This window comes from Theobroma cacao, chromosome 4 (genome assembly GCF_053813885.1).
Source record: "Theobroma cacao isolate CCN51 chromosome 4, ASM5381388v1, whole genome shotgun sequence".
Taxonomy (NCBI): Eukaryota; Viridiplantae; Streptophyta; class Magnoliopsida; order Malvales; family Malvaceae; genus Theobroma; species Theobroma cacao.
In genome coordinates this window covers 39,311,488-39,339,341 of record NC_142642.1, presented here as the reverse complement: position 1 = coordinate 39,339,341, position 27,854 = coordinate 39,311,488, and the positions used below count along the sequence as shown (strand labels likewise).

Genomic DNA, 27,854 nt, shown 5'->3' with positions numbered 1-27,854 from the left:
AGTGAATCAAAGAAAAAAATATTAGACAGTGGGTTCTCCATTAGACAATCAAATGAATATAACATTATCAAAATAAAAAAATTCTGTATAAATAGGATTATACATCCAGTGGCATGACAAATCACCAAAACAACAACCCAAAGTGTTAGATTTTGCAGGCACTTTGATCGCACTCTTGACAATGTCTTCTCCAATGGATTATTGCTTGATGGTTTTCTTTGCAGTTCTTCTTGTTTTTGTTGTTCATGCAAATGCTGCTTGGGGTGTTCCGTTTGAACAAAATTATTTGGTTGAATATGGAAGTGATCATATCCAGTACTTTGAAGGTCATACAGAAGTTCAGCTTACTTTAGACCAAACTTCAGGTCATGTCATGTGTACTCGAATCTGATATTCGTACTAGAGTCTGATTATCCTATAAGGATTTGTAACGTTGATGTAGTGCATTTTGTTATGTATTACAGGGTCTGGGTTTGGATCGAAAGGGGGTTATGGCTCTGGGTTCTTTCAAATGAGGATCAAGTTACCAGACAAAGACACAACCAGAATCCTCGCAACCTTTTACGTAAGATGTTGTGCTACTCATTCGTATCATCATAACCATGAACTCATATCAATATGAGTAGTTAATTTGGATTTTCGTTATGCAGATAATATCGGTTACGAGTATCCATGACGAAATCGACTTCGAGTTCTTGGGCGGAAATGAATCTTTTATCTTACACACAAATGTTTTCACAAATGGTGTAGGAGGTAGAGAACAGCAGTTTTCATTCTGGTTTGACCCCACAGCCGATTTCCATACATACAAGATTCTGTGGAACGATCATCAAATTGTGTAAGCACCTATCCCCATTTCCATTCCTGATGAATCCAACACATGCTTCAGTGAGTAGTTTTTGGTAAATTTTCAGGCTTTTTGTGGACGAGATTCCCATAAGGGTGTTCAAGAACATCACTTACTCCGGTGTAGGCTACCCGACGCAGCCTATGCGAGTGGAAGGGACCATATGGAGTGCAGACTGGGCATCAAACGGGAAGCCTGTGAATTGGAGCTCAGCTCCCTTCCGAGCCAATTACCAATGGTTCGGCATCGATGGCTGCCAGGCTCAAACTCTCAACCCTCAACAATGTCACTCCCCTGACTTGTTCTGGAATGGACAAAAGTTCTGGGACTTAGACGCGAATCAAAGAAAAGCTTACGAAAATGTGAGAAACAAGTTTCTGATGTATGACTATTGCTTAGATAGGGCCAGGTACCCCAACGTTCCACCCGAATGTCAACTCAATGGCTAACTTAATCTGTGATGTGTCCCAAAGATCTAGGAACCCGAAGGGGGAAAAAAAGAAAAGAAAAAATAAACAAATGGGGGGGGTTAGTTTATTGTTTTAATGCATTGTACATGGTTCCTAGTAAAGGTTATAAGAAATATATGTTTTTCTTGTTGGTGATGAAGTATGGGTTGCTAATTTGTGTTAATTTTTAATTAGTTTCAATAAAAAATAATGTTTTAAATTTCGTTCAATTTCAAATAAATTGTTGAACTAATTCAAATATTACTTATGATTCGATATTGTCTGTTTTTACAAATTTTTTGTAGTTGAGCTTGAGTTATTAATGCGATCTGATTCGACTTAACTCATGTGCGATTGATTTGATTGATTATCTAATTATTAGTATTAAGTTGGACGTAAATACAAATATGGTAAAAGTTAATACATTTTGATCTCGTGTATCTGTATAGAAGAAAAACTAGCAAGTGAAATTTAGATATCTTGATACAAGTATTTAAATCTTACAAGTGTTTTGATATATTGATATAAATATTTATTAAATTAAAATTAAGATATAATTCATTAAATTGTGTCTAATTGATAGTATTAATATTTTTCTCAAATTAATTCGAAAATATAAAAAATAATTCAATTGTGTCAAAATCAAATTTCAAAGTTTCAATATTAAATAAAGCTTGAGTTGCACTCGAGTATTAGGTTTATTAATTGATGCATAATCTTCTATTAAAAAAATAAAATTTGAATATCTCTTATCAAACTTAAAAAAAAAAAAAACTTGAGTTCATTTGACTAAATTAGTTCTTTCTCTCCTTTCATTATCCGCAAATATTCATGTACCAATTGCCCAAACACATCAATGAAAGGATGAAATCCTTGTTATATGTCCATTTTAACCCTTCAATCGTTCATTATTTGACCAATCAGATTAGAAAAAACTTAAGGAAAGTTCATTAATTTGATTATCTGCCTGCTTTAAAAAAAAAAAGGATTATCTGGTTAAGTGGGTCGACCCATGGGCCGGGTCGTAAGCCATTGATTATATGGTTATGTCGGTCGACCCATGGGCCGGGTCCTAGGCTTAGGCTAGATTCAGAATTTTCAGATGTGAAAGGGTAAATAGGCAAAGAAATTCCGACACGTGCGAGGTTAAAGGTACGTGTTTGGGGAACCTTTTTGTTTACGCTTCGTTTTTTCTCATTCCTGCAAAGCCAAAAGCTCCCATCTGTTTTTCCTTTCTATTTTACTTTTAATTTTGGAAGTTTAACATTCGAGCCACTCTCTCTATGTAGCTCACCTCTGAACTCTTCGATCTCCGATCAGGTAATTTTCGTCGTTTTTCTCTAGTCAATTTCTCTTCGCCTAGGGTTTCTTTTTTGTTTCAACGCTAAAATAATTTTCCGCGAAAAATAAAGAACATTTCTCGAGAAACAAACAATTTGCTAGATAATCCGCATTAGTGTGTTGGATAAGTTAATTTTAGAGCTTAATTTACTGATTTTCAGCTTAATTTTAGACCTGATAATGCGGTTAATGAACTAGGAAATTTAAGTCTCCGTTTTTTTGCTTTTATCGGTTCTTTTTTTTTTGTTTTAATTTGTGGATTTTCAGTTTGATTATGACTATACATATGGAATCGAAAATTTGGCATGAAAAAGTAGAGATTAAATCTTACAGGTTGGGACGGATAAATTTTTATTTGCTTATTGGCGTGTTAATTTTGTTAGTTCATAGGTGGAGATGGCGTCTTCTTCGCATAACGTGGAGTTGGAGGCGGCAAAGTTTCTGCACAAACTCATTCAAGATTCTAAAGATGAGCCGGCAAAGCTGGCGACAAAACTTTTTGTGGTACGTGTAGTTTTTGGTCAATTAAGTGGTCTTTATTGTGCACTATTTAGCTCTAAATTTTAAATACCATTTATATGGATGCTGATTTTTATTATCCGCGAGTGTTTCAGATATTGCAACACATGAAATCTAGTGGGAAAGAACATTCAATGCCGTTTCATGTGATATCAAGGTAAAGTATTTTTGACTTATTTTTTGTCGGTTGATTTTCATTAAGAATTCTTATCAAAAGACCATCAGATTTTGTAAATTAGGAAGAGAATGTGCTGAAGTTATTTTCATCTTATATGAAGATATGTATTAGCAAGTCGAGTTAATTCAGATAATCGTGGATCTAAAAAATAAAGTTGATTGACTGTGCATCTTTTACTTTGATTATCAGCAGACACTTGATTTGTTAGTTTTGGTTGTCTTTAAAGGGATGCGAGAGCCTTATATATTTTTTATGGATAGTGAATAGAGTGTGGAACTATTTTGGTCTCTATTCAGGTAGTCATGCAATTTTTGAGAGACCTTTGTTGACTAGTGTGTTCTCTTCTGTTATCAGGGCATTAATTGCCCCACTATGCATATGGTTGGAGATAAGTTTTGTAGGTCTCAGTTAAAACATGGTGTTTTACCTTGGTTCATCCTCTTTTGGCCCAAACCATGCTGTTCTTACTTTTCTCCTTCCGGGTAGAACTGTGTTTAATATTCCACTAAGCAACACATGCTTGAATTGAAGAAGAAATTAGAGTTTAAATTTTGCTTCGTTTATATACATGGCAATTGCTATGTAATTTTATATAGTTTACTCCAAGATTACATTGTTAAATTTCCTGGCTTGGATTAGAGTGTTCTGAGCTGCAATAAAGTTACTCTCACCTAAAATTTAAATTGCAGAATATATATATATATATATATATATATATATATCCTCATTCTCCCTATTTTTTCCCCTATATTTTATATCTCTGTCTATGTACTTGGGTTTGTCTGCTATTTGCATTTGTTTTCTGGCTTGTCTAACAGTTGTGTTAACTTTTATTTCTCTTTGTCCTGTCTCTGCATGGTTGCAGTGGAGTTTGGAACTTACCATAAATAGATCAAGATCTTTTCTATGTCAAATTTTCATTTTGTATGTCCGCCCCCCCTTCCCCAAAATTTTTGTGCTAGTTTCTCTGACATAATTTTATTTTTTTAAGGGCAATGGAGACTGTTATCAACCAACACGGTCTTGATATGGATGCTTTGAAGTCATCACGGGTGCCTCTAACTGGTGGGTCTCAAACAGTGGATTCAACATCTGGACAATATGCTGGTAAATTTCTCTTAATCAAACTTCATTTAGCTTCTCATGGCAAATCAGTTTACAGATGTGTCCTTGTCATTGCATGGAATCCTGAACTAACCATTTGTAATGGGACTCTTTATCCAGGGTCTTCTCAAGCTGTTGGAGTTCCAAAAGATCCTAAAGCAGGATTGGTCCAAAATGAGATGTCAAAAATTGATCCATTTTCATCCATCAGGCCGCCTGTTGGCCCTAGCATTACCGGACATGAGTATTATCAAGGAGCTGGAACTCATAGGAGTAGTCAGTCTTTTGATCATGAAAGCCCATCTAGTTTAGATGCTCGGTCTGCTAACTCGCAATCGCAAGACAAACAAATGAATCAAAATGATAGTATAAAGGCTGCAACTAAGCGAAAGAGGGGTGATTCATCATCGCCATTGGAACCAAATTTTGACAATTCCCAGCAACTTGATTCTCATAATGCTGTGACTGATCCAAGGAAAGGGAAGATGAATAAGGCTGAACCATCTGGCCCTGCTAACTACAGCATGGTCCTGAGTAGTGGGCAAATGGAGCATTTTCCATCCTTACCTGGTAATATGAGATCAATGCTTAGATGTAGACAGGATGGTTCGATTGTACCGGAAAATCTAGTGGATACGACAAGCATTACCAATTTGATGTCTCGTGCTCCTAGTTCAAAGTATCCCGAAGAAGTGGAAGTTTCTTCCACTCATAATGTTCCTGGACAGCAGCAAGGGGGAGTACCTGGTTCACATGAAGTTTTTTCCTCCAGGGGTGTATGGAATCAGAACAAGGCTGGGTTACCATTTGACAGATCTCAACTTCACAGATTTCCTCCAAATGTTGTTTCTGGCAATATGACGGCAGAAATTCCAGCTCAGCAGTCAATGCATACAGCTCTTGTATCAGGTGAGGTTGTAAGATAGAAATAATCTCTGTTTGTTTGTTAGATATTTTTAATGGACATGGGTTTATGCAGGATGGGCTGCATTTTCAGTTTTATCTAGACACAAAGGAGAAAGAAACCTTAGCTTGAAATTATCTAAGTTAGAGAGTCTGTACTCTGTTTCTTGATAAAATCCTTTATCGTTTTCTCTTTACCTCTTTCTTTGTTCTGATATAGGTTTATTGAAGTTTAAATATATCTGGGACTCATTTAGGTCTTGACTGTGGACTAAATTATTTGGCATCTTGGATCATGTTTGTATTTTTTGGGCATTGTCCACTCAAATTTAAACCTCTACCGTTGCCCTTCTCTTTGAGTAAGCTATATTTGAGAATGACTAATTTTCTTGTTGTTAACAAGCTATAGAGGGAAGGTGAATAATAAATTTGACTGAGCTTAGACACTTCTTAAAATGGAGGCTGAATTTCCAAAACATCTCTTCAGTTAGTGAATACTTACCACATTGATGGAATTGTTTTAACTTTCAGGTGCTTTTGGGAAGGTTCAAGGAGGACTGCCTGCCACATCTAACTCATATCCGTCAGGAGAACTAGCATTCTCAGGTCCAGGCCAATTTAGTGGCGCTGAGAGTCAGAAGCATGGGTTTTCAAAAGGTTCTGTAACAAGTCCTGATGGGTTATCCACGACACTTTCTGCTGGAAAAGTTTTGGAACATGAGGGAGGAAGTTCGAATGTGTTAGCAGATGCAAATAAGATAGCTCAGGTAGTCAATATTGTTTTTTTAACCTTTCCATACAGCTCCTTTTTTAAGTCACCATGGCTTAAATAATGGGAATAACAATGCCTTTTTGTGGCTATATTATGGCCTTTCTGGGAGGAGCTGGAGTTAAAGTTTTGATACTGATGCGATGATTAGACTTGTACTGCTTCTGAAGATGTTGCTTTGAAGGCCAGTGATCTGTGTAATGAATTTGCTGGCATTTTTATGTTATTTTTGTAGGTTGGCAGGCAAAATAGTGCCTCAGAAATGACTATGCTTAGAGCCACTGCTCCGAGAGATACGGGAAAGTCTCCTGTCTCCCAATCTGCCACGTTCTCTGGCATGCCTTTCAAGGAACAACAGTTGAAACAGCTTAGGGCCCAGTGCCTTGTCTTTTTAGCTTTCAGGTATGTAGTAATGTCTTGCAATATATACTACTATTTATAATGGGGGTGTACATGGTAAGAATCTTTGTTGTGGTCTGTTGTTTTTCTTTTTCTGGTTTAACTTGTGGTTTTCCACTTGTAGAAATGGGTTGATGCCAAAGAAGCTGCATCTAGAAATTGCGCTTGGAAACATATATCCTAAAGAAGGTAGGTTTTATTTATTTTTCAGCTTTCATTTTCAGCAATCTTTATTTTTTTACTTCGTAATCATCAGTTGGCGATACAGATGGTCCTCGCAAAGAGTTGATTGACACTAGAGGCAAAGCACAGACGTCCAATGAGCCAAGTAGCATATCTGAAGTTGCAATGCCGTTTGGAAGGATGAATAATGCACCTCCAGGTTCAACATCTACTGGAAGATTCCCAGAGGCCGATTCCTTGTCTAAAGAAGCAGAAAAGTTAAAAATGGAGGAGAGGAATGGCCCAACTTCTGATTTTTCTGCAATAGCAGATGAAAGGAAACATATTCTAGCTACAAGGAAGGCAGAGGCTGAAATTCAGAGCCTAGAGGCAGTGGAACCACAGGCATATTTAACTACAATGTCACGACAGCCTGAATCTGGTACTATAAAGGGTGGTTTTACTGTTAGTAACCCTGTGGATGGCATGGAGAATGGCCATCTGCAACTTGGAAAGGGTGATCAAGCCTCTTCTGTCATTGGTGCTAATAAGCAGTTGAACCCCGAAATGATGGGCTGGTCTGGAATTGGCTGTCATAATGAGGTTTCCAGAGCATCTCTGCCAGCCGCTGCTGTCCAGCATGATTTGGTGCTAGAGAGAAAAGATAATGCTCCTAGTCAGTTTCAAAGTCCTGGTAATCTTACTGAATCAATATCCTTTATGCTAATGGCCTTTTATCTTCTTATCTATTAATATAGCTTTGGGATTGAAGCGATCATCTATAAGCCTTGCAGACTTAATAAAGTCAACGTTATCCAAAATTCACTGAATTTCAAATAAGACTAATCCCAGCTGGATCCATCTTTTTTGTTGATGACATATGAAGGAATTATGTCTGTTTTACCACAGAGCAAGACGAGGAAGATAAATCTGCATTAACTGATTCATTGCCTTCGCCAAAGCATACTATGTTGGAGAAATGGATTATGGATCAACAAAAACGGAAGTTCTTAGCTGAGCAGAACTGGGTTCTAAAACAGCAAAAAACAAAGCATAGAATTGTTACTTGTTTTACCAAACTAAAGGTTTGTTGCTAAATTTGTTCTGAAGTTCTTAATACCTGGTTATAACCTTGTTTTTTCTTCTGATTTGTCTGTAAAAGCCATCATGCAGTATTGTTAAGGATATAGTTATTATTTGCTCTAATATTTGTGCATTGCTATAAAAGGGAAAGAAAACGTATCTTCCCCTATCTGCCCATTGTGTATAAATAACAAAAGTGGAAGAAAGATTGTAAAATTGACCGAAAATTTCTCATTAGAATGAGTGAGACTTGGAGTAGAAAGTTAAACTTTAAGAAGAAAGACCACCACATATTTTCTATTCTGTTAATAAAACAACTTTCCACTTTTATGTTGTATGTACCTCATTTCCTATCATACAAAACAGTTTTGGAGGATTTTTTCTTTCTCAGGTCTATATCTTTTTGTGAAAGCAAGCTGAACAGTTTTATATATGGCTTTAGAATTTGGAGTGATGTTGCATCATAGTCTGTGACTATGATAGCAAAAGGGATTCATCGTTAATGTTTGGGTAAAGCCAACTTATTGGCTAGAAATTTTTGATTTAGGACTTAAGCATGCAATGAATATCTGTATTCATGTTCAAAGTTATGTGAAGTTGATCTTTTGTTGCATCGAAATAATTGAGCAAAAAGGTCACTAGATAGTACCATAACTAGAAGGTAAATCAGCCAATGAGGACTTTGCACATCTTGAGAGATTTTTTCTTTTCTTCATTGACATTGCATATTAGTTCGAGTTTTTATTTTATTTTATTTTTCTGAACTATGTGTTGTTAGGAACTCATTTGTGAGGCGCTGCCTGATGCCTTATGATGTTGTGAAATCTTTTCTCTTTTTTACCATCCAACATATGTGGTTCTTTCCTTTTCTTCAATGTCTTTTGCTTAACTTTGTTTATGTTTCCCATAGTAGGAAGGTTGACGAATGCATGGTTTGATAATCGACTTAGCATTGCATGTGCACATGTTTTTGCAACTAACTCACTCACATGCAGGAAAATGTGAGCTCATCTGAAGATATATCTGCAAAAACCAAAAGTGTCATAGAATTGAAGAAACTCCAATTATTAGAGCTCCAACGTCGCCTGCGCAGGTAATTGACTTCAAATAATTCCCCCTAGTTATTATCTTTTGTATTTCTTATCTTGTTTTCTTGCTGCCAAGGACGTAGCTAAGCTGGTTTGGCTGTTTTCTTGGTCATGTTATGATTTTTCATTTTACATTTTCTTCCAACTATTTGGCAGTGATTTTTTGAATGATTTTTTCAAACCAATTACAAATGATATGGAACGCCTGAAATCATACAAGAAACACAGACATGGTAGAAGGATAAAACAACTCGAAAAATATGAGCAGAAAATGAAAGAAGAGCGACAAAAGAGAATTCGTGAGAGGCAGAAGGAGTTTTTCAGTGAGATAGAAGTTCACAAGTATGTACCACTTTTGCTTTTTCTTGCTGTTAAATGCCTTTCTCTTAACTGGTTGCTTTAAATAAAAGTACATCCTTTCTAATTTGCTTGGTAAATTGAAACCCCAGGGAGAGGCTGGATGATGTGTTTAAAATTAGGAGAGAACGTTGGAAGGGTTTCAATAAATATGTGAAGGAGTTCCATAAGAGAAAGGAGCGTACACATCGTGAGAAGATTGACAGAATTCAACGTGAGAAGATTAACTTGCTCAAAATCAATGATGTGGAGGGCTATTTGCGAATGGTTCAGGTTAGCTTAAGCTTGCTAGTCTTTAAAAGTCCAAGGGTTTCATCTTACTTATTCTTATTGAATATCGTTGTTGGTATTTCACAGGATGCTAAATCAGATCGTGTTAAGCAACTATTGAAAGAAACTGAGAAATATCTTCAAAAACTTGGATCCAAGTTACAGGAGGCAAAGGCTATAACAATCCGCTTTGAAAATGATATGGATGAGATGCGAACTGCAAGTGTTGTTGAGAATGACACTGCTATGGAGAATGAAGATGAGGCAAAGGCAAGTTTGTTTCCTATGCATTTTCTGGAGTTGCTTTCTCTCTTTCCTTTTCCACAAGGTTTTACTTATCCTATTTTCTTTTAAATGTTTAAATTTCCTTATCATCACTCTGCTCTGCAGCATTATATGGAAAGCAATGAAAAGTACTACATGATGGCTCATAGGTACCAACATTGCTTCTTTATCTCCTGCTTCATTTTTTAACGAAAGAAACTTTGGATGTCTTGAGGTCATTTTGTTTCAAAATTCTTTTCTTATTTAGTATTGAATTATTTGTAATTGCTGAAAATTTTACAATCAAAACTGTTTTTTGCAGCATAAAAGAAAACATCAGTGAGCAACCAACGTTTCTTAAGGGTGGAAAATTAAGAGAGTAAGTAATATATGCACTTTCCCAACAATATGTACTCTTTTGGGATGAGCTGGCATAGGGAGTGCAGTTTTCATTCTCTTGTTTGAGATTTCTTAAAATTGCCTCTGATGGTCAGGTACCAGATGAATGGCCTCAGGTGGCTGGTTTCACTATACAATAATCATCTGAATGGCATTCTTGCTGATGAAATGGGTCTTGGGAAAACTGTTCAGGTATTTGTGGTTCTGAATCTATTCAACTCTGAATTGCTGTCTATAATATGATTCTGTTGTCAAATTTTTACATTTATACTATTATGTGTTTTTGTAGGTTATTTCTCTTATTTGTTACCTAATGGAAACCAAAAATGATAGAGGACCATTTTTGGTGGTCGTACCATCTTCAGTGCTGCCTGGATGGGAGTCAGAAATCAATTTCTGGGCCCCTGAGATAAATAAAATTGTCTACGCTGGGCCTCCGGAAGAGAGGCGTAGATTATTCAAGTAATGACATGTAGACATGAATAAAAACCTTTCTTATCCTATACCTTTTTGTTACTTTACATTATCTGTAAGCCTGGTTCTCCATTTCTGTTGCAGGGAGAGGATTGTACAGCGGAAATTTAACGTTCTTCTGACAACATATGAGTATCTAATGAACAAGCATGATAGACCAAAACTGAGCAAATTACACTGGCATTATATTATAATTGATGAAGGTCATCGGATAAAGAATGCTTCTTGCAAGTTGAATGCGGACTTAAAGCACTATCAGAGCTCTCACAGATTGCTGTTGACTGGAACACCACTACAGGTTACAGATAATTTTCTTGGGATGTTTCTTTTTTTCTTTTTCTTTTTACATTTGTAATGGACACTTGCAGCCACTTCCCTCTTGGTGACCCAGCTGTATTTCCTGCTTTTTTTCTCTTTTGAGTTTTTGGTGTTGATGCAGTAGAAGGACTAAGTTGTACCTTGTTTCTTTATGTAGAACAATCTTGAGGAGTTGTGGGCACTGCTCAATTTCTTATTGCCTAATATTTTTAATTCATCAGAGGATTTCTCTCAGTGGTTCAACAAACCATTTGAGAGTAATGGGGACAATTCTGCTGATGAAGTAAGTAGTGAACTTCTTCCATCTAGCTACCAACATTGTTTACTGGATTATCATTGAACATTATGTGCTTATGCTGGTTGTTTTTGACTAGGCCCTACTATCTGAGGAGGAAAATTTGTTGATCATTAACCGTCTTCACCAAGTTCTTCGACCTTTTGTACTTCGAAGGCTCAAGCATAAGGTTTGTATTTACAGGGATATTATGTTAGGTATCATTTTTTCCATTGAATATTGATTGTCTGTGCATGTTTTTATGTGTCTCATTATAAACTAACACTTAATTAGAACTTAGGAAATATTGAGGGGAATGATATCTTGAAGTCATTGTTTTGTATGGTATTAAGATGCTCAGAAAATTTAAAATTCTAGTATGCTAAATGTTTTTGTATCTTCTTCTTCCTTTTGGTAGGTTGAAAATCAACTTCCTGAGAAGATTGAGAGGCTTATAAGATGTGAAGCTTCTGCTTATCAGAAACTTTTGATGAAGAGGGTTGAAGAAAATCTTGGTGCAATGGGAAACTCTAAGGTTTCTTTTGGAAATTTGATTCTCTTTTATTTCCATGCAAAGCTAAAAAAATTGTAATCAATTACTATTTTAGACATTTACTTTTGCTAGTTCTGATCTTTCTTCTTTTGCAGGCTCGGTCGGTGCACAACTCTGTTATGGAGCTTCGTAATATATGTAATCATCCATATCTCAGCCAGCTGCATGTGGAGGAGGCATGTCCCTTTCCTATACACTAATGCTTAGTTTGCTTTTGATAAAAAATTGTGGAAGATGAAAGATAAGAAAATATAAAATGGTCTTCTTTCCAAAGCTTCCTATGGACCTTTTATTTCTTTATGTAATTAATTCTGGAACAAATCAGTGGTTTTTTAATATCTTTATTTTATGTGATAAGTTGGAACACGCAATAGTTAAAGATAATGTGGTTCCAATTGTTTGCTTTCCTGTAGTGAACTAGGGGATCAGTAGTTGGCTGGTATAAGTTTTGCTTCTTCTGGTGAAACTTAACTCTTGGATCAATTTTTGTAGGTTGACAATTTGATACCACAGCATTATTTGCCACCAATGATTAGGCTTTGTGGAAAGCTTGAAATGTTAGATCGACTACTCCCCAAGTTGAAGGCAACTGATCACCGGGTACCCAACTCTTCTTATATGGTTATGTTAAGATCTAATAATTTCTAGAAGCTGCCTTTTGATGCATTATGATATTATAGTAGGTTGTTTGGATGAAAATTTGTGATGCTCAGTTGGGCCTTTTGTCCTTTTTATTATATCTTATTGACTAATATTGTTGTTATATTCTAGAAATTTTGTGTTGATTTTTCTTGTGCTTTCATTTTCTGTTTGTTTTGTTCCTCTTCATTTGAGATGGTGGTGCCATTTATGGTATTTGGCATTCTATATTTAGCCCTCTTTGTTCTTTTGAATCTTGGTGGAATGCATAAGAAGCAGTGTTAACATGACCATCTATAATTTTTCAAGCAAGAACCTCCACCTTTCTTTCTCTTTTAATGCATGCTTGTAAATATTATAGTTTTATTTTGAAAATAATTTCCTTGAAGGTTTACTCCTTTAATTTGAAATTTGTAGGTTCTTCTCTTTTCCACGATGACTAGGCTGCTTGATGTTATGGAAGACTATCTCTCCTTAAAACAGTACCGCTACCTTCGGTTGGATGGGCACACATCTGGGAATGATCGGGGTGCACTTATTGATAATTTTAATCGACATGATTCCCCCTTTTTCATATTTTTGCTCAGGTAATTTTGTCTCCGAAGTCCACACAAAGAAAAATGAAGTCATAGGGATAAAGCATACCCACCCCCCACCAAAAAGAAAAATAATGAGAAAAAAAGGGTCATCTACGCTTGTAGTGATTCTGACCTGCACTGGCTTTTTAAATGAGAATGTTCTTTTACGGATTGAGATAAGGGATTAAAACGTTGTAGAGGAGGAGTGTAAGGAGAGAAAATTCTAGTTTAGAAGTTTATTGGAACTCAGGCATGTTCTTATATTATCATTTATTCTATTTTGTCTTGGCGGATAATATATGGTAGGAGGTTGAGACATTAAAGGGGATGAAGGACTTAAATTTTGGATGTCTAATATGTAGTAGGCATCTTTCTGAAGTTAGAAGTTAATTTTTGAGACATCTTTTTTTTTACCTACAAACCTCACTGTTGGAAATTGCCCTTTCACTTCTGGCAAATGTTTTGGGAGGTTGAAAAGAACTTAATAGGAAGAGGGTAGGATGAGACTGGGAGTCCTTGCCTAACTAATTACTGGTTGTTAGGGGGTGTGTGTGTGTGTATGCTGTTGTTTGACTACCAAGTAAAGTTGTTCTGATATTTGAACATTGGTATCAGTATTCGGGCTGGTGGTGTTGGAGTCAATCTTCAAGCTGCTGATACTGTGATCATATTCGACACTGACTGGAATCCACAGGTTGTATAGAAAGTTAATTTCACTTGACTAGAGTTTGTTTTGTTATTGGTTTTAATTTTTGACTTTTATTTTTTTGGTTGGTCCTCAGGTTGACCTGCAAGCACAAGCAAGAGCTCACAGGATTGGCCAGAAGAAGGATGTGCTTGTCTTACGTTTCGAAACAGTATGTTTGTATTCACTAAATAATATTTGGGGTCAAGTGCCTTTTTTTCAAAAGTTATTATACAAATTTTTGATCGTAACTTGCTTTTTTTTTTTTTTAATTATGTTTTTATGACTACGTTAAGATTCATCTTTTCCTATTTCATGGGGGTTGTTTTGTACCTTGAATGCTGTTTGATAAAATTATTAACTATATTTGCTGTGATAAGGTTCAAACTGTTGAAGAACAAGTCAGAGCTGCTGCTGAACACAAATTAGGAGTTGCTAACCAGAGTATCACTGCTGGCTTTTTTGACAACAATACCAGGTAAATTGGGATGTTTGTTGAGCTATAGTTTATTGCATGGAGTACAAGCATATTCAAGATGGTTTTGGCTCATGTTCTTAAGGATATTTTTGTGATTTTATTGACAGTGCTGAAGACCGTAGGGAGTACTTAGAGTCCCTCCTTCGAGAATGTAAGAAAGAGGAAGCTGCTCCAGTGTTAGATGATGATGCTCTAAATGATGTGTTGGCCCGCAGGTTTCATTTTAGATTTTTTTTCTTTTTATTGATGCATCTGGAATTGACTGGTGAAGAATTCCTAGTACAGATAACATATTTTGAGCAGTCAGCTTTGTCTGCTTTAGGCTGCATGCACTTGGAAATCACTGCTTTTTCCTTTTAAGATACTTTTGAGTTTTTGTACCGAGCCAGTTTTATTTGTTGTGCCTTAATTAGCATGAAAATTACCATGTAATAATATTTATGAGCTTTTATTGCCCACATGATTTTGATATTAATTTTTTTTGCATGTCGACTGATACAGTGAGTCTGAGATTGATGTGTTTGAATCAGTTGATAAGCAAAGGCGGGAAGAAGAGATGGTATGCATACAAGTCTCTTAGACAGGCTGTTTCTTCAGTTGATCATGTGCAGCATAAACGTGGTTGGCCTGTGGCTTTACTTCTGTTTTGATGCCAGCTTTTTTAATGAACATGCAGGCAAAGTGGAAAAAGTTGGTATTGGGATCAGGGATGGATGGCTCCAAGACTTTACTGCCTTTACCATCTCGCCTTGTAACAGATGATGACTTGCAAGAATTTTATGAAGCAATGAAATTGTATGATGTACCAAAGACTGGGGTGCAGCCTAATGTTGGGGTAAAGCGGAAGGGTGAAAATCTCGGTGGTCTTGATACTCGGCAATATGGGAGGGGAAAACGAGCAAGAGAGGTTTGTTTGTTGTCTTTAATTTTTTTTACAGCCTTGCTTGGTGTTGGAGCTGCCTTTATAATTGAATATGAACTTTGGTTTATATTAATCTTAATATTTTGCTATATTAGGTGCGATCGTATGAAGAGCAATGGACAGAGGAGGAGTTTGAAAAATTGTGTCAAGTTGACTCACCTGAATCTCCTAAATTGAAGGAAGAAGCTGTGGAGAGGAACTTGCCAAAAGATGCTTCAGTGGAGACTGTTAGTAGCACAGAAGCTAATGCTCCAGCTCCACCACCTCCACCTCCTCAACCACTTCCAGTGGAGCATGCACAGCAGCCACAGCAGCAGAGCAAAGATGCAACACCACCATCTAAACGGGGCCGTGGAAGGCCAAGAAGAGCAACTGCAGATAAATCTCCAACTACACAAGTGCTTCCAGCACCTTCTGGAATCAGTAAAGTGGATGCCGGGTTACAGAAAGTGTTAGAGTCTAGCTCCTCAGCATCCCCTGCTCCTGATCCTCATAATAGTACAGGAGTTTCTCAGAACTTGCAGCCGAGTATGCCCTCTGTTTCTGCTACTCCTGATCAATCTAATCCACCTGGATTCTCTCCAATGGTGCAATTAAAAGGACAAGGTCGAAAGGCTCAAACTGGAGGGCAAGCACCTCGTCGAAGGGGAAAGAAACAAGAGCCAGCTTTCAGCTCTGCCATCGATGGTTTAGCTGGTTCTCCTCCAAAACCGGATGAACAATCTCAGATTAAATCAGTTAATCCAGCAGATAGTCAAGCTGTTGCTATTAGTGGAACTGTCCCTGGTGTTTCCAGTGTTCCAAAGACTGAGTACGCCAATCAGTTACCCACTTCTGCAGGTGTGGATTGTGCTAGTGGAACCAATCATCCTGCTGGTGCCGGGATTAGTTTGAACTCTCAGTCAACTCCTACTCCCTCTGGTGCACCAATCACTCAATCAACTCCTCCTTTGCCTACTGTACCTGTCCAAGTTAAAGGCCAAGGCCGTAAGGCTCAGAGTGGGTTAGGACCACCTAGGCGTAGGGGAAAGAAACAGGCACCAATATCAGCTGCTTCTCTGGATGTTTCAGCTGGTCAGGATTCAAAATCAAATCCACAAGCACAGGATAAATCTGCAGATGCATTTCCAAATAAAGTCATTGCAATGAGAGGTAATCAAGAAAATGACACTGCTGATGCGACAAAGCTTATTCAAGAGCAAGCACAGGGAACGAAAGCACCTGCTGCCATAACTGCTCAGGATCAACATTCTACTGAATCTCAAAGCAAGCAGCCAGAAAGCTCACAGGCTGTGCATAATAGTACCGCCATAACCCTTGGTAAGAACATTGCATTTTTTAATCTGGATGAAATTGATGCATCATTTAATTATTAATTCAATGGATATCATACTGTACACTCAATACGTGAGACTTTTGCAGGTCCTGCTGTGGTACAAATTCAAAATGCTGATGTGCATGAGAAGGCTTCTGTGATTACGGAGGTTTCACCTGAATGCAGCTCTCAAAAATCAAAGTCTGGTGAGGTATGTGGTAACCAAGGTGGTGCTGTACCAGTTATACCTGTATTAAGTCATACCTCAGTTGAAGTGGTAAAGAATCAAATTTCAGAAGATAAAGTGCATGCAACTATTTCAACTGTGAAAACAGCATCTTCGGTTGCTGGTGCTACAATGGATTGTTTGCCTTCATCAGATCCTTTAGAAGGTGCCAATAAAACCATGCCTAGAGCCACTGCAAAGATTGCTTCCAGCTCTCAGCCTTTTCCAACTTATGCTCCTGTTGCTTCAGCACCTCAGTCTGTTGCTTCTTGTCCCGCTGAATGTGTTCAAAGTAAAAGGCCAGGTCGAAAGACCACAAATAGGGCAGAAGCACCTAAGCGTAGAGGACGGAAACCTGTGATTCCTGACGCTTCATCTGGTCAGGACTTGAAAGTAAATTCTCAACCCCAGAATAAATCAAGGGATTTATTGGTCAATAAAGCTCCTACAATGAAGAACAGTCAAGATTCTGGCCCTCATGAACTGGCAAATGTTACTCAGGTACATGCATCTGAAGTTCATTCTCCTGGTGCTTTAGTTGGTCATGATTCGAAGAGAAAAGTGACTAGTGCAATTCAATTTACTCGAATTCAGACTGCTGATGTAAATGATGTTGCCCGAGTGATGAAGGAGATTTTTTCTGAAACCTGTTCATCAAAAACTAAAGTTGGTGAACCTGCTGGGAGTGAGGGCTGGAATACTCCTACTGCACCATTATCAAGCAAGACGCTTGAGGAGGTAACCAAGAACCAAAGTTTAGATGGTAAAACATGTGTCAACTCACCAGCTCATGATCAAGCTGCTGCAGCTTGTGATGTTCCGACTGAAAAAAATACAAAGCAGGCTGAGACCAAAGCCGATGCAAAAGAACTGGAGGACAACACATCTCTTGTGGTGAAGGACTCTGTTCAGAGAGCTGATTCTTTGAAACCTAAATGCAAGACCCATACCGGCTTTGACAACATTGCAGATTCGGGACAAACTACAAGTGAAAATTCAATTACAGAGAGTAATATGGAGGTTGATAGTACATGTCCTCTCAATGCTGGTGAGAAGAAAGATGTGTGTCAAGGACCTCCTGGTCCTGGTGGTGATCACACAGGTTCCAGAGTTCAACCTGACCCTCCTGGTCCAATGGACCTGCCTCAAACTGCTGAGAGTGATAAAACCAACATAGCGCCTGTTTTTAAAGAATCTCCTAAAGCTGATAATACATGTGATAATTCCAGAGCGGTTCCATCTGTTGCAGGTGTGGTGGAGCCTTCTATTATTGACTCTGAAACCAAAAAAGAAAGTCCTAGTATGACTGAGATTTATCCTGGGAATGAAGTAGAGCCTTCTTTGAAAGAATCTCCTAAAGCTTCTGATGATAATGGTAGAAGTGTTGGTCTTAATGGTATTCCTTCAGAAACATTGGATTCGGATCTATCTGCTGTTAATTTGAGTGGCATATCCTTTGACAAGTCAGACTTGCCTTCTGTAGTCTTAAAGTGCTCTACAGAAGCCATTGTTGTTGAAGGTCCAGAAGTTTCAGAAAACTCAGACAACCTTGGGGCTACTGCTGTGGTGGACGATGCAGCTCCAGCCTGTGAGACTTCTATTTTGGATGAGGCTCCTGTTGACAATTGCGACGTGGATGGTCAATTTGGTTGCGGTGAAGCTAAGGGTGACCCTGTACCAGAACCTTTTCTCTCTACTGCCACTGATTCTACTGATACAGAGCTTGTTCCACAAGATGGCGGGGGCTTGCAACAACCACTTGTTGTTAAAGATGGGGAGGGTGATGGTGTTGAGATTCACAATATGGAAGTAGATCCCTCTGAAACGGATGTGCCCTCTCTGAATGATTTTACTGTTGAATCAGCCAGTAGGGATCCTGCTTCAGAATTTAATGGTGGTAAGCAACTGTGTGCAGGAGTTAAAAGTACTAAGGGTGATTATGTTGAAGTTTGTGATGCAGAAGTTAAACCCTCAGTAACACAATCATCAGAGCCAGCTATGTCATCTCTGGAAATAGCAGTTCCTGTTTCTGATAATTTACAGGACAAGAATATTGAACAACCCAGGATAGATGCTGATGCAAACAAATCAGAGGAGAAACCTCCTGTTGTGGTTATGACCCCTATTTCGGAAAGTGTTTCTTTAGTATCTCAGTGCCAGGCTGCTATTGGCTCTGAGAACATTTCAGATTCCAGAAAGCTTTCGTGCGAAAACTCAAACACTGAGAGCAGCATGGGGGTTGATTGTAAAGTTCATCTCAGTGCTCGTGAGGAGGAAGATTTTGCTTCCCAGGGATTAAAGAGTCCTAATGGAGATAGCACTGACCTGACTGATGGGCCCTCTAGCAACCAAATAGAGTTATCTGTGGCATCTCCTATTAAGGTAGAACCTCCTCAGTTGAATAGTTGTGGAAATAAAACTGAGATCTCTTCAATGTCTCCTTGTGATGTTAGTAAACTTGAATCTCTCATAGACTCTACAAATGGAAGTGATGTTCGTAATCATTCTGAAGCTATCTCATCTATTTCTGTTTTGATTGCGCCTAATGTGGCCAGCTCTGAAGACAAAGAAAAATCTTCCATGGAATTTTCAAACTCATCTCCTCTTGATATTAGTTCTTCAAAGGCTGGTGCTGCTTGTGATTATTCTGGAGTGACTGCGGTAGTTCCTTTGAGTTCAGATCATTCAGTTGCTGGAAGCCTTCCTGATCTGGCGATTCCATCTGAAAACAGTTCAGAACCTTCTGCTAGAGAGTCTTTAGGATCTTCTGCTATCAATGTTGAAAGTGCTGAAGGTACTCCAAATGTCATCAAATTTCATGATGTTGCTGATAATCCCGGAGAGTCTTTACCTATTACCATTGGTCCAGATAAGTCAGGCACGGTGGACACACCTGCTATGGTTGAGAGCAATTCTGAATGTGAAGCAGAGCCTTGTCCAGATAAGTCAGGCATGGTGGAGGCACCTGCTATGGTTGAGAACAATTCCGAATGTGAAGCAGAGTCTTTTCCAGATAAGTCAGGTGTGATGGAGGCACCTGCTATGGTTGAGGACAATCCTGAATGTGAAGCAGAGCCTTGTCCAGATAAGTCAGGCATGATAGAAGCACCTGCTATGGTTGAGAACAATTCTGAATGTGAAGCAGAGCCTTGTCCAGATAAGTCAGGCATGGTGGAGGCACCTGCTATGGTTGCAAACAATTCTGAATGTGAAGCAGAGCCCTGTCCGGATAATTCAGGCATGGTGGAAGCACCTGTTATGGTTGAGAATAATTCTGAATGTGAAGCAGAGCCTTGTCCTGATAAGTCAGGCATGGTGGAGGCACCTTCTGTGGTTGAGACTAATTCTGAACGTGAGGCAGAGTCTTCTTTGGAATCTTGTCAAAAAGCTTCTGCCCTCGATGTTGAGAACCTTGGAAGTGCTGCAATGTCCAAAAAGCCTGATATTAATGATGTTCCTCTTGTGACTTCAAGTATTTCTCCAAGTCCCATTCATTCAGCAATGGTGGAACTTCCTGCTATTACTGAGAGTGAATTGGGAAAGGCAACAGAACCTTCTTTGGAAGAGTCTTTACAATCCTCTGCCACTGAGAGAGGAAACCTTGAGGCCCTCAGTGTTTCCACCAAATCACATGCTCTTAGTGATCATTGTCCAGAAGCTGTAGCTGCTGAATGCTGTGGTGAAGCCTTTATTGGAGGTCCTGAAGTTTCACAAAAATCTAATGATCCTGGAGCTGCTCCTGTGGTGGTTGATACAGCAGCAGGTGACAATCATGTTTCACATCAGGCTTCTGATAATGTGGATGGTCCATCTAGTGGGAGTGAAAATAAGAGGGACTCAGTGTCAGACCCCATACACTTGGTTGCTTCAGAATCTACTAATATAGAAACTATGCCAAAAGATGATGCGTTGCAAGTGTCATCGTCTGTTGAAAGGGGTGATGGTAATTCTGTTGATGTTAGCAATGAGGAAGTAGACCCCTCTGGACAGCCAATTTCTTCTATGAAGGATTTTGCTGCTGAATCTGCTAATGTAGATTTTGTTCCTGGGGATCATGGTGAGGTGAAGCCCTCTCTGGGAATTGAGAGTATAGGGAGTGATCATGTTGACAATGATGCTGACCCTCTGGAAATAGAAGCATCCATCGAGCAAGATGTTGTGGGTGTACCATCCGGCATGGAGCTTGTTCCTGGAGATCACAACAAAATGCATCTTGAAGTAGGAGTTGCAAGTACCGAAGGTGATAATATTCAGGTTAGAAACACAGAAGTTGACCCCTTGGAAGCTCATGCAACTTCATCAGAATTTACCACCAAGGAATCCCCAAATGGAGAGCATGTTCTAAATGATCAATCTCAAGAGCTCCCGGGAATTGAGAAGATGGAGGCAGACAATGTTGAGGCTTCTACCATTGGACTAAACTCTTCAGAAGCACAGGAATCTTCACTGCAATCTGGTGATTCTGATAATAGAGAGCTTGTTCAGAGGTCTGAGGTTGATCTAGTTGAGCCCTGCAATGTGGAATCAGATCCCACAGAAGGACCATCCTCATCACAAGTTATCTCTGATGCATCTGCCAATCCAGAGCTTACACATAGCGATCAAGTTAGAACCGACCTTCAATCAGAAGATCATGGTAAAGCTTCTCAGCTGCCTGAAGTTGAAAGTACCAATGTCTCCAATATGGAAATAGATCCCACAGAAACCAAAGCTTCTTCACCAGGTGGGGATGAAACTGATGTCTCCAATATGGAAATAGACCCCATAGAAACAAAAGCCCCTTCATCGGGTGCGGATGGAACTAATGCTTAGATTAACTCGGGATGAAGCTAGAGTTGTGTAATAGACAGAGGTGTCATTCTTTTGATCCCCTTCGCAGTGGCACACTGAATCATTGTTTCAAATTTGTAGATATTTATCTAAATCTTATCGCAGTTGTAAATACCTCCGCTCTTTAGCCGTAAGCCTGAGCATCAGCAAAAATAGTTGGTTACTTTTACTTGCTTTCTCCAAGTCCAAGGGTTGAAGAATTTAGAAAGAACTGCTGAGCAGTATAATGAAGTAGCTATTAGCTGATCTTCCCTGCTTCTTCTTTAGATCCCCCTTTCGTCTCCCATTCTTAAACCTCTAACTTTACATGCCATTAATTATTAATACAGGACATTGTTTTAAAGCTAAGTTGGGATTTCCATATGCAATTATTTAGTGAAGAGTTTTTGCATTTATAGGATCAAGCGTACATCAAGGATTGCGATTCGCCCATTTTCGCACCCACCAACCAAAATTTTGCCACCCCAGTCAAATAATATTCCGAAAAAGAAAAAAGAAGAGGCAAAGATGCTGTAAAACCGAAGTCTCCTTTACATAGATTTCACCTTCACGTCCAAGAACTTACTCAGAGCCGTTGATTTCCCCACCAACCAAAACCAAATCATCCTTCCCACCAACCAATTTGGACCCGAACTATAAATTTAACCACCGACCCGAGGAACACCTTCTCTTCCAACGAGTCTTCACAGTCAAAAACACCCCTTCGCACAAATGGACACTCTCAACCCTCTGGTAAGCTTTCCTTCTTTTTCCATGTAGAATTCATTTTTGCTCAATTGTGAACAGGGCGAGATTGTTGATTGTTTTTCTGTTTCAATTTGGTAGCTTGTTTCATCTTCTGCTGGTTTGAATATGGAAAGTAGAGGAGGCGTGTGGAAGAATCCCACACTGATATGTGTTCCGATAATGGCTGATTCTATCGCTAAGATGGTCGTTGACATGGCCAAAGCTAAAGCTAGTTCTGCTGATCTTGTGGAAATTAGATTGGATACTTTAAACAGTTTCAATCCTTATGAGGACCTCAAAGTTTTAATCAAAGAGTGCCCTTTGCCTACACTGTTCACCTACAGGTTTCAAGATTTGATTTTTCTTTCCAACTTGAATGCTTTAGTTTCAGGAACAACTTTTTATAGTTTGCGTGCTCAGTCAAGTTTATGGGTGTTTTCCTTTTTCTTTCTTTTGTAGGATTTCCTCTTTACCTGGGTTGGGATCTGTCATAAATTGTAGTTTTGACCTGTAAAGTTTCGGGTTATGCCATTTTCATTTTTTTCTCTTTTCGATGGGTCTTTTTCCTTTTTCGTGGCTTCCACTTTATTGATGTTGGGAACTTTCAGACAGTCTGCCTATTGTTGCAAGCTTGTTCCTTTACTTCTTTTTTATGGTATTCGGTTGCTTAATTTATAAATATCAGTAAGTGTAAGTTTTTTTTTCTTTTTCTAATTTTGTCTTACAGACCAGTATGGGAAGGTGGTCAATATGATGGTGATGAGAAAGAGCGATTAGATGTGCTTAGATTAGCCATGGAGCTGGGGGCTGATTACATTGATGTTGAGCTTAAGGTTTTCTTTCTCACTTAATTGTAGCTTCATAAAGTTTGAATTATATAGTGCTTATTTCTTACCATTGGTTGAAACATGACTTCTTTTATAGGTAACCATTTAGGTAAAGTCTACTGAACTTATAGTGATGCAAATATTTTTGGTAACCATTTAGGTAAAGTCTACTGAACTTATAGTGATGCAAATATTTTTTGCTCTGTGTGAAGGTTGCCCATGACTTCATGAAATCCATTGATGGAAAGAAGCCTGAAAAATTGAAAGTTATAGTGTCTTCTCACAACTATCAAAGCACTCCATCTGTTGAGGAGCTTGGCAACCTTGTCGCAAGAATACAATCAACTAGAGCTGATATAGTGAAGATAGTAACAACCGCCTTGGAGATCACTGATGTGGCACGCATTTTTCAGATAACAGTGCATTCTCAGGTAAGAAGCAACATACCTTGAATATAAATCTAAAATAAAATCTTATAACGTCTACTTTGTGATTTTCTTTAAAATGACTTGTTGAACTGTGATATGCTGGGTTATTAAGAATTGGTTAAGGAAGTAATGGGTTTTAGATGAAAAATGTTCCTCTTTTTGAAATATTTCATAGGTAATCTTTTTGTTAAAATGATTAACTTGACTGAGTTGGACGAGGAAATTTTGTTAAGTAACTCCTAGATAGAGTGTAGGAGATGTCAGTAAAAATCTCACTACGTAAGTATACATATCGAATAGATAATATATTAGCAAGTAGGGTATCGATCCCACAAGAAATTGATCTAAAATTTTACTAAGTACTAAAATTAGAACAATTTAATCTTATCCAAATAATCAAAATTAAATAATTAATTAAAATTAAAATTAAAATTAAAACTAACAGGAAAAATTAAAATAATAACTTGAAAAAATATCAAATCAACAAATCTAAGATTACAATATCCTTCACACTTCATCTAAATCTTACCTCTCTTTTTTAACTTATTTTAATGGGTTGAATTACTAACTTAGAGTCTTAAATTATTTATAAGGGTTTCCCTATTCATCTTATAAAAATATCTATTTTAATCAAAACACTATATCTCTATGTGAATTGAAATTAAAACAGACTCATTAAGTTCATGTTCTAATCTGACTACATATGGCCTATAGGTATATCTCTATTTTATTCGCAAATCAATTAATATGATCATATGCTATCTCAATTTTGGTCTATACTAAACTCTATTTTCCAAGTTTGTTTAGGTTCCTAGATTAATTTAATTAGTGGTCAGGCAATTAAAAAACATTAAGAACAAATTGGAATAAACAATTCAAATCCCATTAAAGATAAATAAGAAAGAGATTAAAAATTTAGACTATATGTGGGTTCAATTGCAATCTTAGAAAAAGAAATTTAGCTACTCATAATTACAAAACAAAATAGCATTTTATAAAATTCAACTATTGAAAGTATCAAGAAAGATAAAAGCTAAGGAAGAAAACAAAACAATATTTTTTGCCTTGATCTCCAAGTTTCAACCTTAACTTGTAACTTCTTGAATCTCTCAAAAGTTTTCTCCTTAATGTTGTTAAACATATTTTATTTATACTAATAAACTTAACCTAAAGTTCCTTCAGCTGACTTAGGGTTTAATTGGGCTTAAAAGTATAATAAGAGGCCCAAAATTCAATTTTCAATCTTAACAAATTTCCATTCCCGGCACAGTACGCCTAGCTATTTTTCGACGTAATTTTCTCCATCTTCGAGGCAGAATTGGGCAAAGTGATCTTCATGAAAGTTGTAGCTCTATCTCTTAGCTTTCCACTGGTCCAAGAATCGCATCATTTGGAGTTCTGTAGCTCAAGATATGGCCAAAATACTGAAGCATATGCAAGCAGATTCTGGGTCTTTTAACATCTTACTTTCCAAAATTAAGTCCAATCACTTTTAATCTTACAAAAGAAATAAAAATCAATAAATAATAATCAAATTAACAAGAAAAATATAAAATTAAAATAATTAACTTAAAAGTAACCTAATAATAAAATCAACTAAAAATAAGTAAATTATAATTAAAAATTATGAACTTAGCTAATATTTAATAATAAAATTAAAATAAAATAATTCTATAAAATAGAATGATCAGGAGAGCATTAGGATGTGCATTCTTGAGTAGATTCATATTTTGTTAATGCAGTGTCTGATTTTTGAATACTGAAAAAAATGCTTCTTAATTGATGGGGACTGTGCAGCAGCGGCCATATTGTTTATGGCAGAGTGCTCATTCTTCTGTGCCAAGCCTTTTGCATACTGATGATAGTTGCCAAAAGGGTCTTTTTCATCGTAGTTATTTCTGAACTAGACATCAGTGAAATTTACCAAAAGAAAAAGAAAAGATCTGAAATTTATTCTTGAATTTGTTTACTGCAGTGAAGTATAGTGCTTATTATTTTCTTTGGTCTCCCTTTTGGACAACTTCCTATATATTACTGATAGTTGTCAATATGGACTATTTTATGTTTTTTTTTTTCAAGATTTTTCATATGATTAAACTTAACTCGATTCATCGTTGCTGAAATTTTCAGGTTCCCATAATTGGACTTGTTATGGGCGAGAGGGGGTTGATTTCACGGATTCTTTGTGCAAAATTTGGTGGCTATCTTACTTTTGGGACACTTGAGGCAGGAGTTGTTTCAGCTCCTGGTCAACCAACAATTAATGATCTTTTGAATCTATACAATTTCAGGCAGTTAGGTCCAGATACTAAAGTGTATGGAGTTATAGGGAAGCCTGTTGGTCACAGCAAGTCACCTATGCTGTACAATGAAGCGTTCAAATCAGCTGGTTTCAATGGTGTCTATGTCCACTTGTTAGTGGATGACTTATCAACATTTCTCCAGAGTTACTCGTCCACTGATTTTGCTGGATTCAGGTCCATTCCCCTTTTGGACATTGCATTTCTTAAACATAAATTTCAATATGTTTGCGTAATTGCTCTTGTGCTGGTTTTTACAAGCTCTATTTCTAGAGTAGTTTAACATATGGTTGTAGTTACTAGTTCAGCCTATTACTATACTTTGTACATTGGTTTCATGTAGCATATGTTGCAAGATGAATCTGCTCTAGTGGTGTACTGGACTTATGTACTTAAGTAATGTGGTTGCATAACATTATTTAACATGCAGCTGTACAATTCCTCACAAGGAGGCTGCAGTGAAGTGCTGTGATGAGGTAGACCCAATTGCTAAGGTAATTGATGGTTTATTCGTCTAGCAATCGTAATGTTGCCATCTTCATCAATGTAGTTTGTAATTCTTTGATTAAATATCACAGTCCATAGGAGCTGTTAATTGCATTATAAGGCGACAAAGTGATGGGAAGTTATTTGGTTACAATACAGACTATGTTGGTGCTATTTCTGCCATTGAGGATGGACTACCAGGTTTATTGCCCTTCTTAAGCTATGTAGTTTTCAACTGATTTTTTGTTGGACGTTCTTTATTCCTATCGTTTCTTGACAGCTAGATTAAACACAAGCAATACTGCTGGTTCACCCTTAGCTGGTAAGCGGTTTGTAGTTATTGGTGCTGGTGGTGCTGGAAAGGCACTTGCTTATGGTGCAAAACAAAAAGGAGCGAGAGTTGTCATTGCCAATCGCACCTATGGTATATGGTTCTTTCTTCTTTGTATAGCATACTAGGGAAGAATTTTTCCTGGTTTAGTTTGGTAATGATTTGAGATTTATTATTTAATATATCTATTTCACCTGTAGAACGAGCCAGAGAGCTTGCAGACATAATTGGAGGAGATGCTCTGTCTCTTGCTGATTTAGCTTGTTTCCACCCGGAGGAGGGCATGATTCTTGCCAATACAACTTCTATCGGCATGCAACCAAATATTGATGATACACCAATTCCCAAGGTTTGCCACCCTGCCTTGCAATCTTTCCTTATAAATATCACATCCTCGTTTGAAATTTTTTTGAAGCCACTTCAATGCTTTTTTTTTCTTTTCACAATAGAGAAAGGGGAATTTGCAATATTCTTCCTCTCTAAGGAAGCCTTGAGTGATATGTTTCGCAAACTTCCGCATATGGACCTGTAAAACACATTCAAATGGGAGGGAATTAAGCCATTTCTGTTTTTGCAGGATGCTTTGAAATATTATTCACTGGTTTTCGATGCCATCTACACGCCTAAAATAACCAGACTCTTGAGAGAAGCTGAGGAATCTGGAGCCACGATTGTCTCCGGGGTGGAGATGTTCATCGGCCAGGCATACGAACAGTTTGAGCAGTTCACTGGGTTGCCAGGTAAGAAGAAAACTATCTATTGCGTGTTATTTCATGGTCTTTTCGAACACTTATACTTAATTAATTTTCCTTGATTTCTTCAATCTTCCCCTGTTCTTTCATGGTCCCGCCTGCAGCGCCAAAGGAGCTGTTTCGGAAAACTGTGTCAAAGATTTAGCTAATCTTTCCATGTGCACCCAATTTTTTACCATTCATTTTTTGAGGAGGCAGTGTGATGGCAGTACATCTCATTTGTAATACACAATAACCCAACTTTCTTTCATGGGAAGTTGCTTTTATTTACTTCATGGGACCTCCTAATGAATGTTTTGGAGGATGTATGCAGCTTGTTTGCCCTTTGAATGTATAGCTGAGATAATTGCAAACTTGAGATTTGTCTGCAAGATATCTGACTTCAGATAAGAACGGATCCATAATTTTAACTCAAAAAATATGTCTATGAGAATGAGAGGGTTGTGTAATGTTCTCGTTATATGAACTCTTTTAATTATAAAAAAAGATTTATTTTGATCCGAGTTTACTTTGATCTCATCTTTTATCGAAGTATTTTACTTCAATGAAAAATTAAATAGGCATAGAAAGATTTTATAGT

General features: G+C 37.6%; 3 protein-coding genes across 6 annotated transcripts; all 3 read left to right on the top strand.

The window, feature by feature from the left end:
• Positions 1-181: 181 nt before the first annotated feature.
• Positions 182-1,296, top strand: LOC18603421 (xyloglucan endotransglucosylase/hydrolase protein 2-like). Its single transcript, XM_007035395.3, has 4 exons — positions 182-365; positions 465-565; positions 651-838; positions 915-1,296. The coding sequence occupies exons 1-4, from the start codon at positions 182-184 to the stop codon at positions 1,294-1,296; spliced, it is 855 nt and encodes a 284-aa protein (XP_007035457.3).
• A 1,173-nt stretch (positions 1,297-2,469) lies between these two features.
• On the top strand, positions 2,470-21,538 carry SYD (P-loop containing nucleoside triphosphate hydrolases superfamily protein). 4 transcript variants are annotated; one of them, XM_088805376.1, is made up of 34 exons: positions 2,470-2,616; positions 3,021-3,141; positions 3,252-3,313; positions 4,326-4,441; positions 4,559-5,347; positions 5,873-6,108; positions 6,346-6,512; positions 6,634-6,698; positions 6,766-7,365; positions 7,581-7,756; positions 8,750-8,847; positions 8,999-9,184; positions 9,292-9,472; positions 9,557-9,739; positions 9,860-9,903; positions 10,056-10,112; positions 10,228-10,324; positions 10,422-10,594; positions 10,691-10,904; positions 11,082-11,207; positions 11,299-11,388; positions 11,617-11,733; positions 11,847-11,927; positions 12,244-12,351; positions 12,808-12,977; positions 13,584-13,662; positions 13,751-13,825; positions 14,034-14,131; positions 14,239-14,346; positions 14,633-14,690; positions 14,808-15,038; positions 15,149-16,373; positions 16,476-17,095; positions 17,189-21,538. In XM_088805376.1, exons 2-34 carry the CDS (start codon positions 3,034-3,036, stop codon positions 21,404-21,406), a joined length of 10,956 nt encoding a protein of 3,651 aa, XP_088661502.1. In that variant the 5' UTR covers positions 2,470-2,616; positions 3,021-3,033; the 3' UTR covers positions 21,407-21,538. The 4 variants fall into 4 exon arrangements, with proteins under 4 accessions (XP_088661502.1, XP_007035454.3, XP_007035456.3 ...); XM_007035392.3 differs by having other exon boundaries at positions 6,778-7,365; positions 16,476-21,538; XM_007035394.3 differs by having other exon boundaries at positions 16,476-21,538.
• A 336-nt stretch (positions 21,539-21,874) lies between these two features.
• LOC18603419 (bifunctional 3-dehydroquinate dehydratase/shikimate dehydrogenase, chloroplastic-like) lies at positions 21,875-27,645 on the top strand. Its single transcript, XM_007035387.3, has 11 exons — positions 21,875-22,156; positions 22,250-22,494; positions 22,878-22,983; positions 23,190-23,408; positions 25,536-25,882; positions 26,136-26,199; positions 26,284-26,392; positions 26,472-26,615; positions 26,723-26,871; positions 27,100-27,262; positions 27,379-27,645. The coding sequence occupies exons 1-11, from the start codon at positions 22,136-22,138 to the stop codon at positions 27,417-27,419; spliced, it is 1,608 nt and encodes a 535-aa protein (XP_007035449.3). The 5' UTR covers positions 21,875-22,135; the 3' UTR covers positions 27,420-27,645.
• The last annotated feature ends 209 nt before the right edge of the window (positions 27,646-27,854 follow it).

Bases quoted from the DNA above. Each gene is read 5' to 3' on its own strand.
- LOC18603421 (XM_007035395.3), top strand. From the start codon at position 182: ATGTCTTCTCCAATGGATTATTGCTTGATGGTTTTCTTTGCAGTTCTT. The intron at 366-464 runs GTCATGTCATGT...TATGTATTACAG, and splicing joins TACTTTAGACCAAACTTCAG to GGTCTGGGTTTGGATCGAAA. The intron at 839-914 runs GTAAGCACCTAT...GTAAATTTTCAG, and splicing joins TGGAACGATCATCAAATTGT to GCTTTTTGTGGACGAGATTC.
- SYD (XM_007035394.3), top strand. From the start codon at position 3,034: ATGGCGTCTTCTTCGCATAACGTGGAGTTGGAGGCGGCAAAGTTTCTG. The intron at 9,185-9,291 runs GTATGTACCACT...TTGAAACCCCAG, and splicing joins AGTGAGATAGAAGTTCACAA to GGAGAGGCTGGATGATGTGT. The intron at 11,389-11,616 runs GTTTGTATTTAC...TCCTTTTGGTAG, and splicing joins TTCGAAGGCTCAAGCATAAG to GTTGAAAATCAACTTCCTGA.
- LOC18603419 (XM_007035387.3), top strand. From the start codon at position 22,136: ATGGACACTCTCAACCCTCTG. The intron at 22,984-23,189 runs GTTTTCTTTCTC...CTCTGTGTGAAG, and splicing joins ACATTGATGTTGAGCTTAAG to GTTGCCCATGACTTCATGAA. The intron at 26,200-26,283 runs GTAATTGATGGT...TAAATATCACAG, and splicing joins AGGTAGACCCAATTGCTAAG to TCCATAGGAGCTGTTAATTG.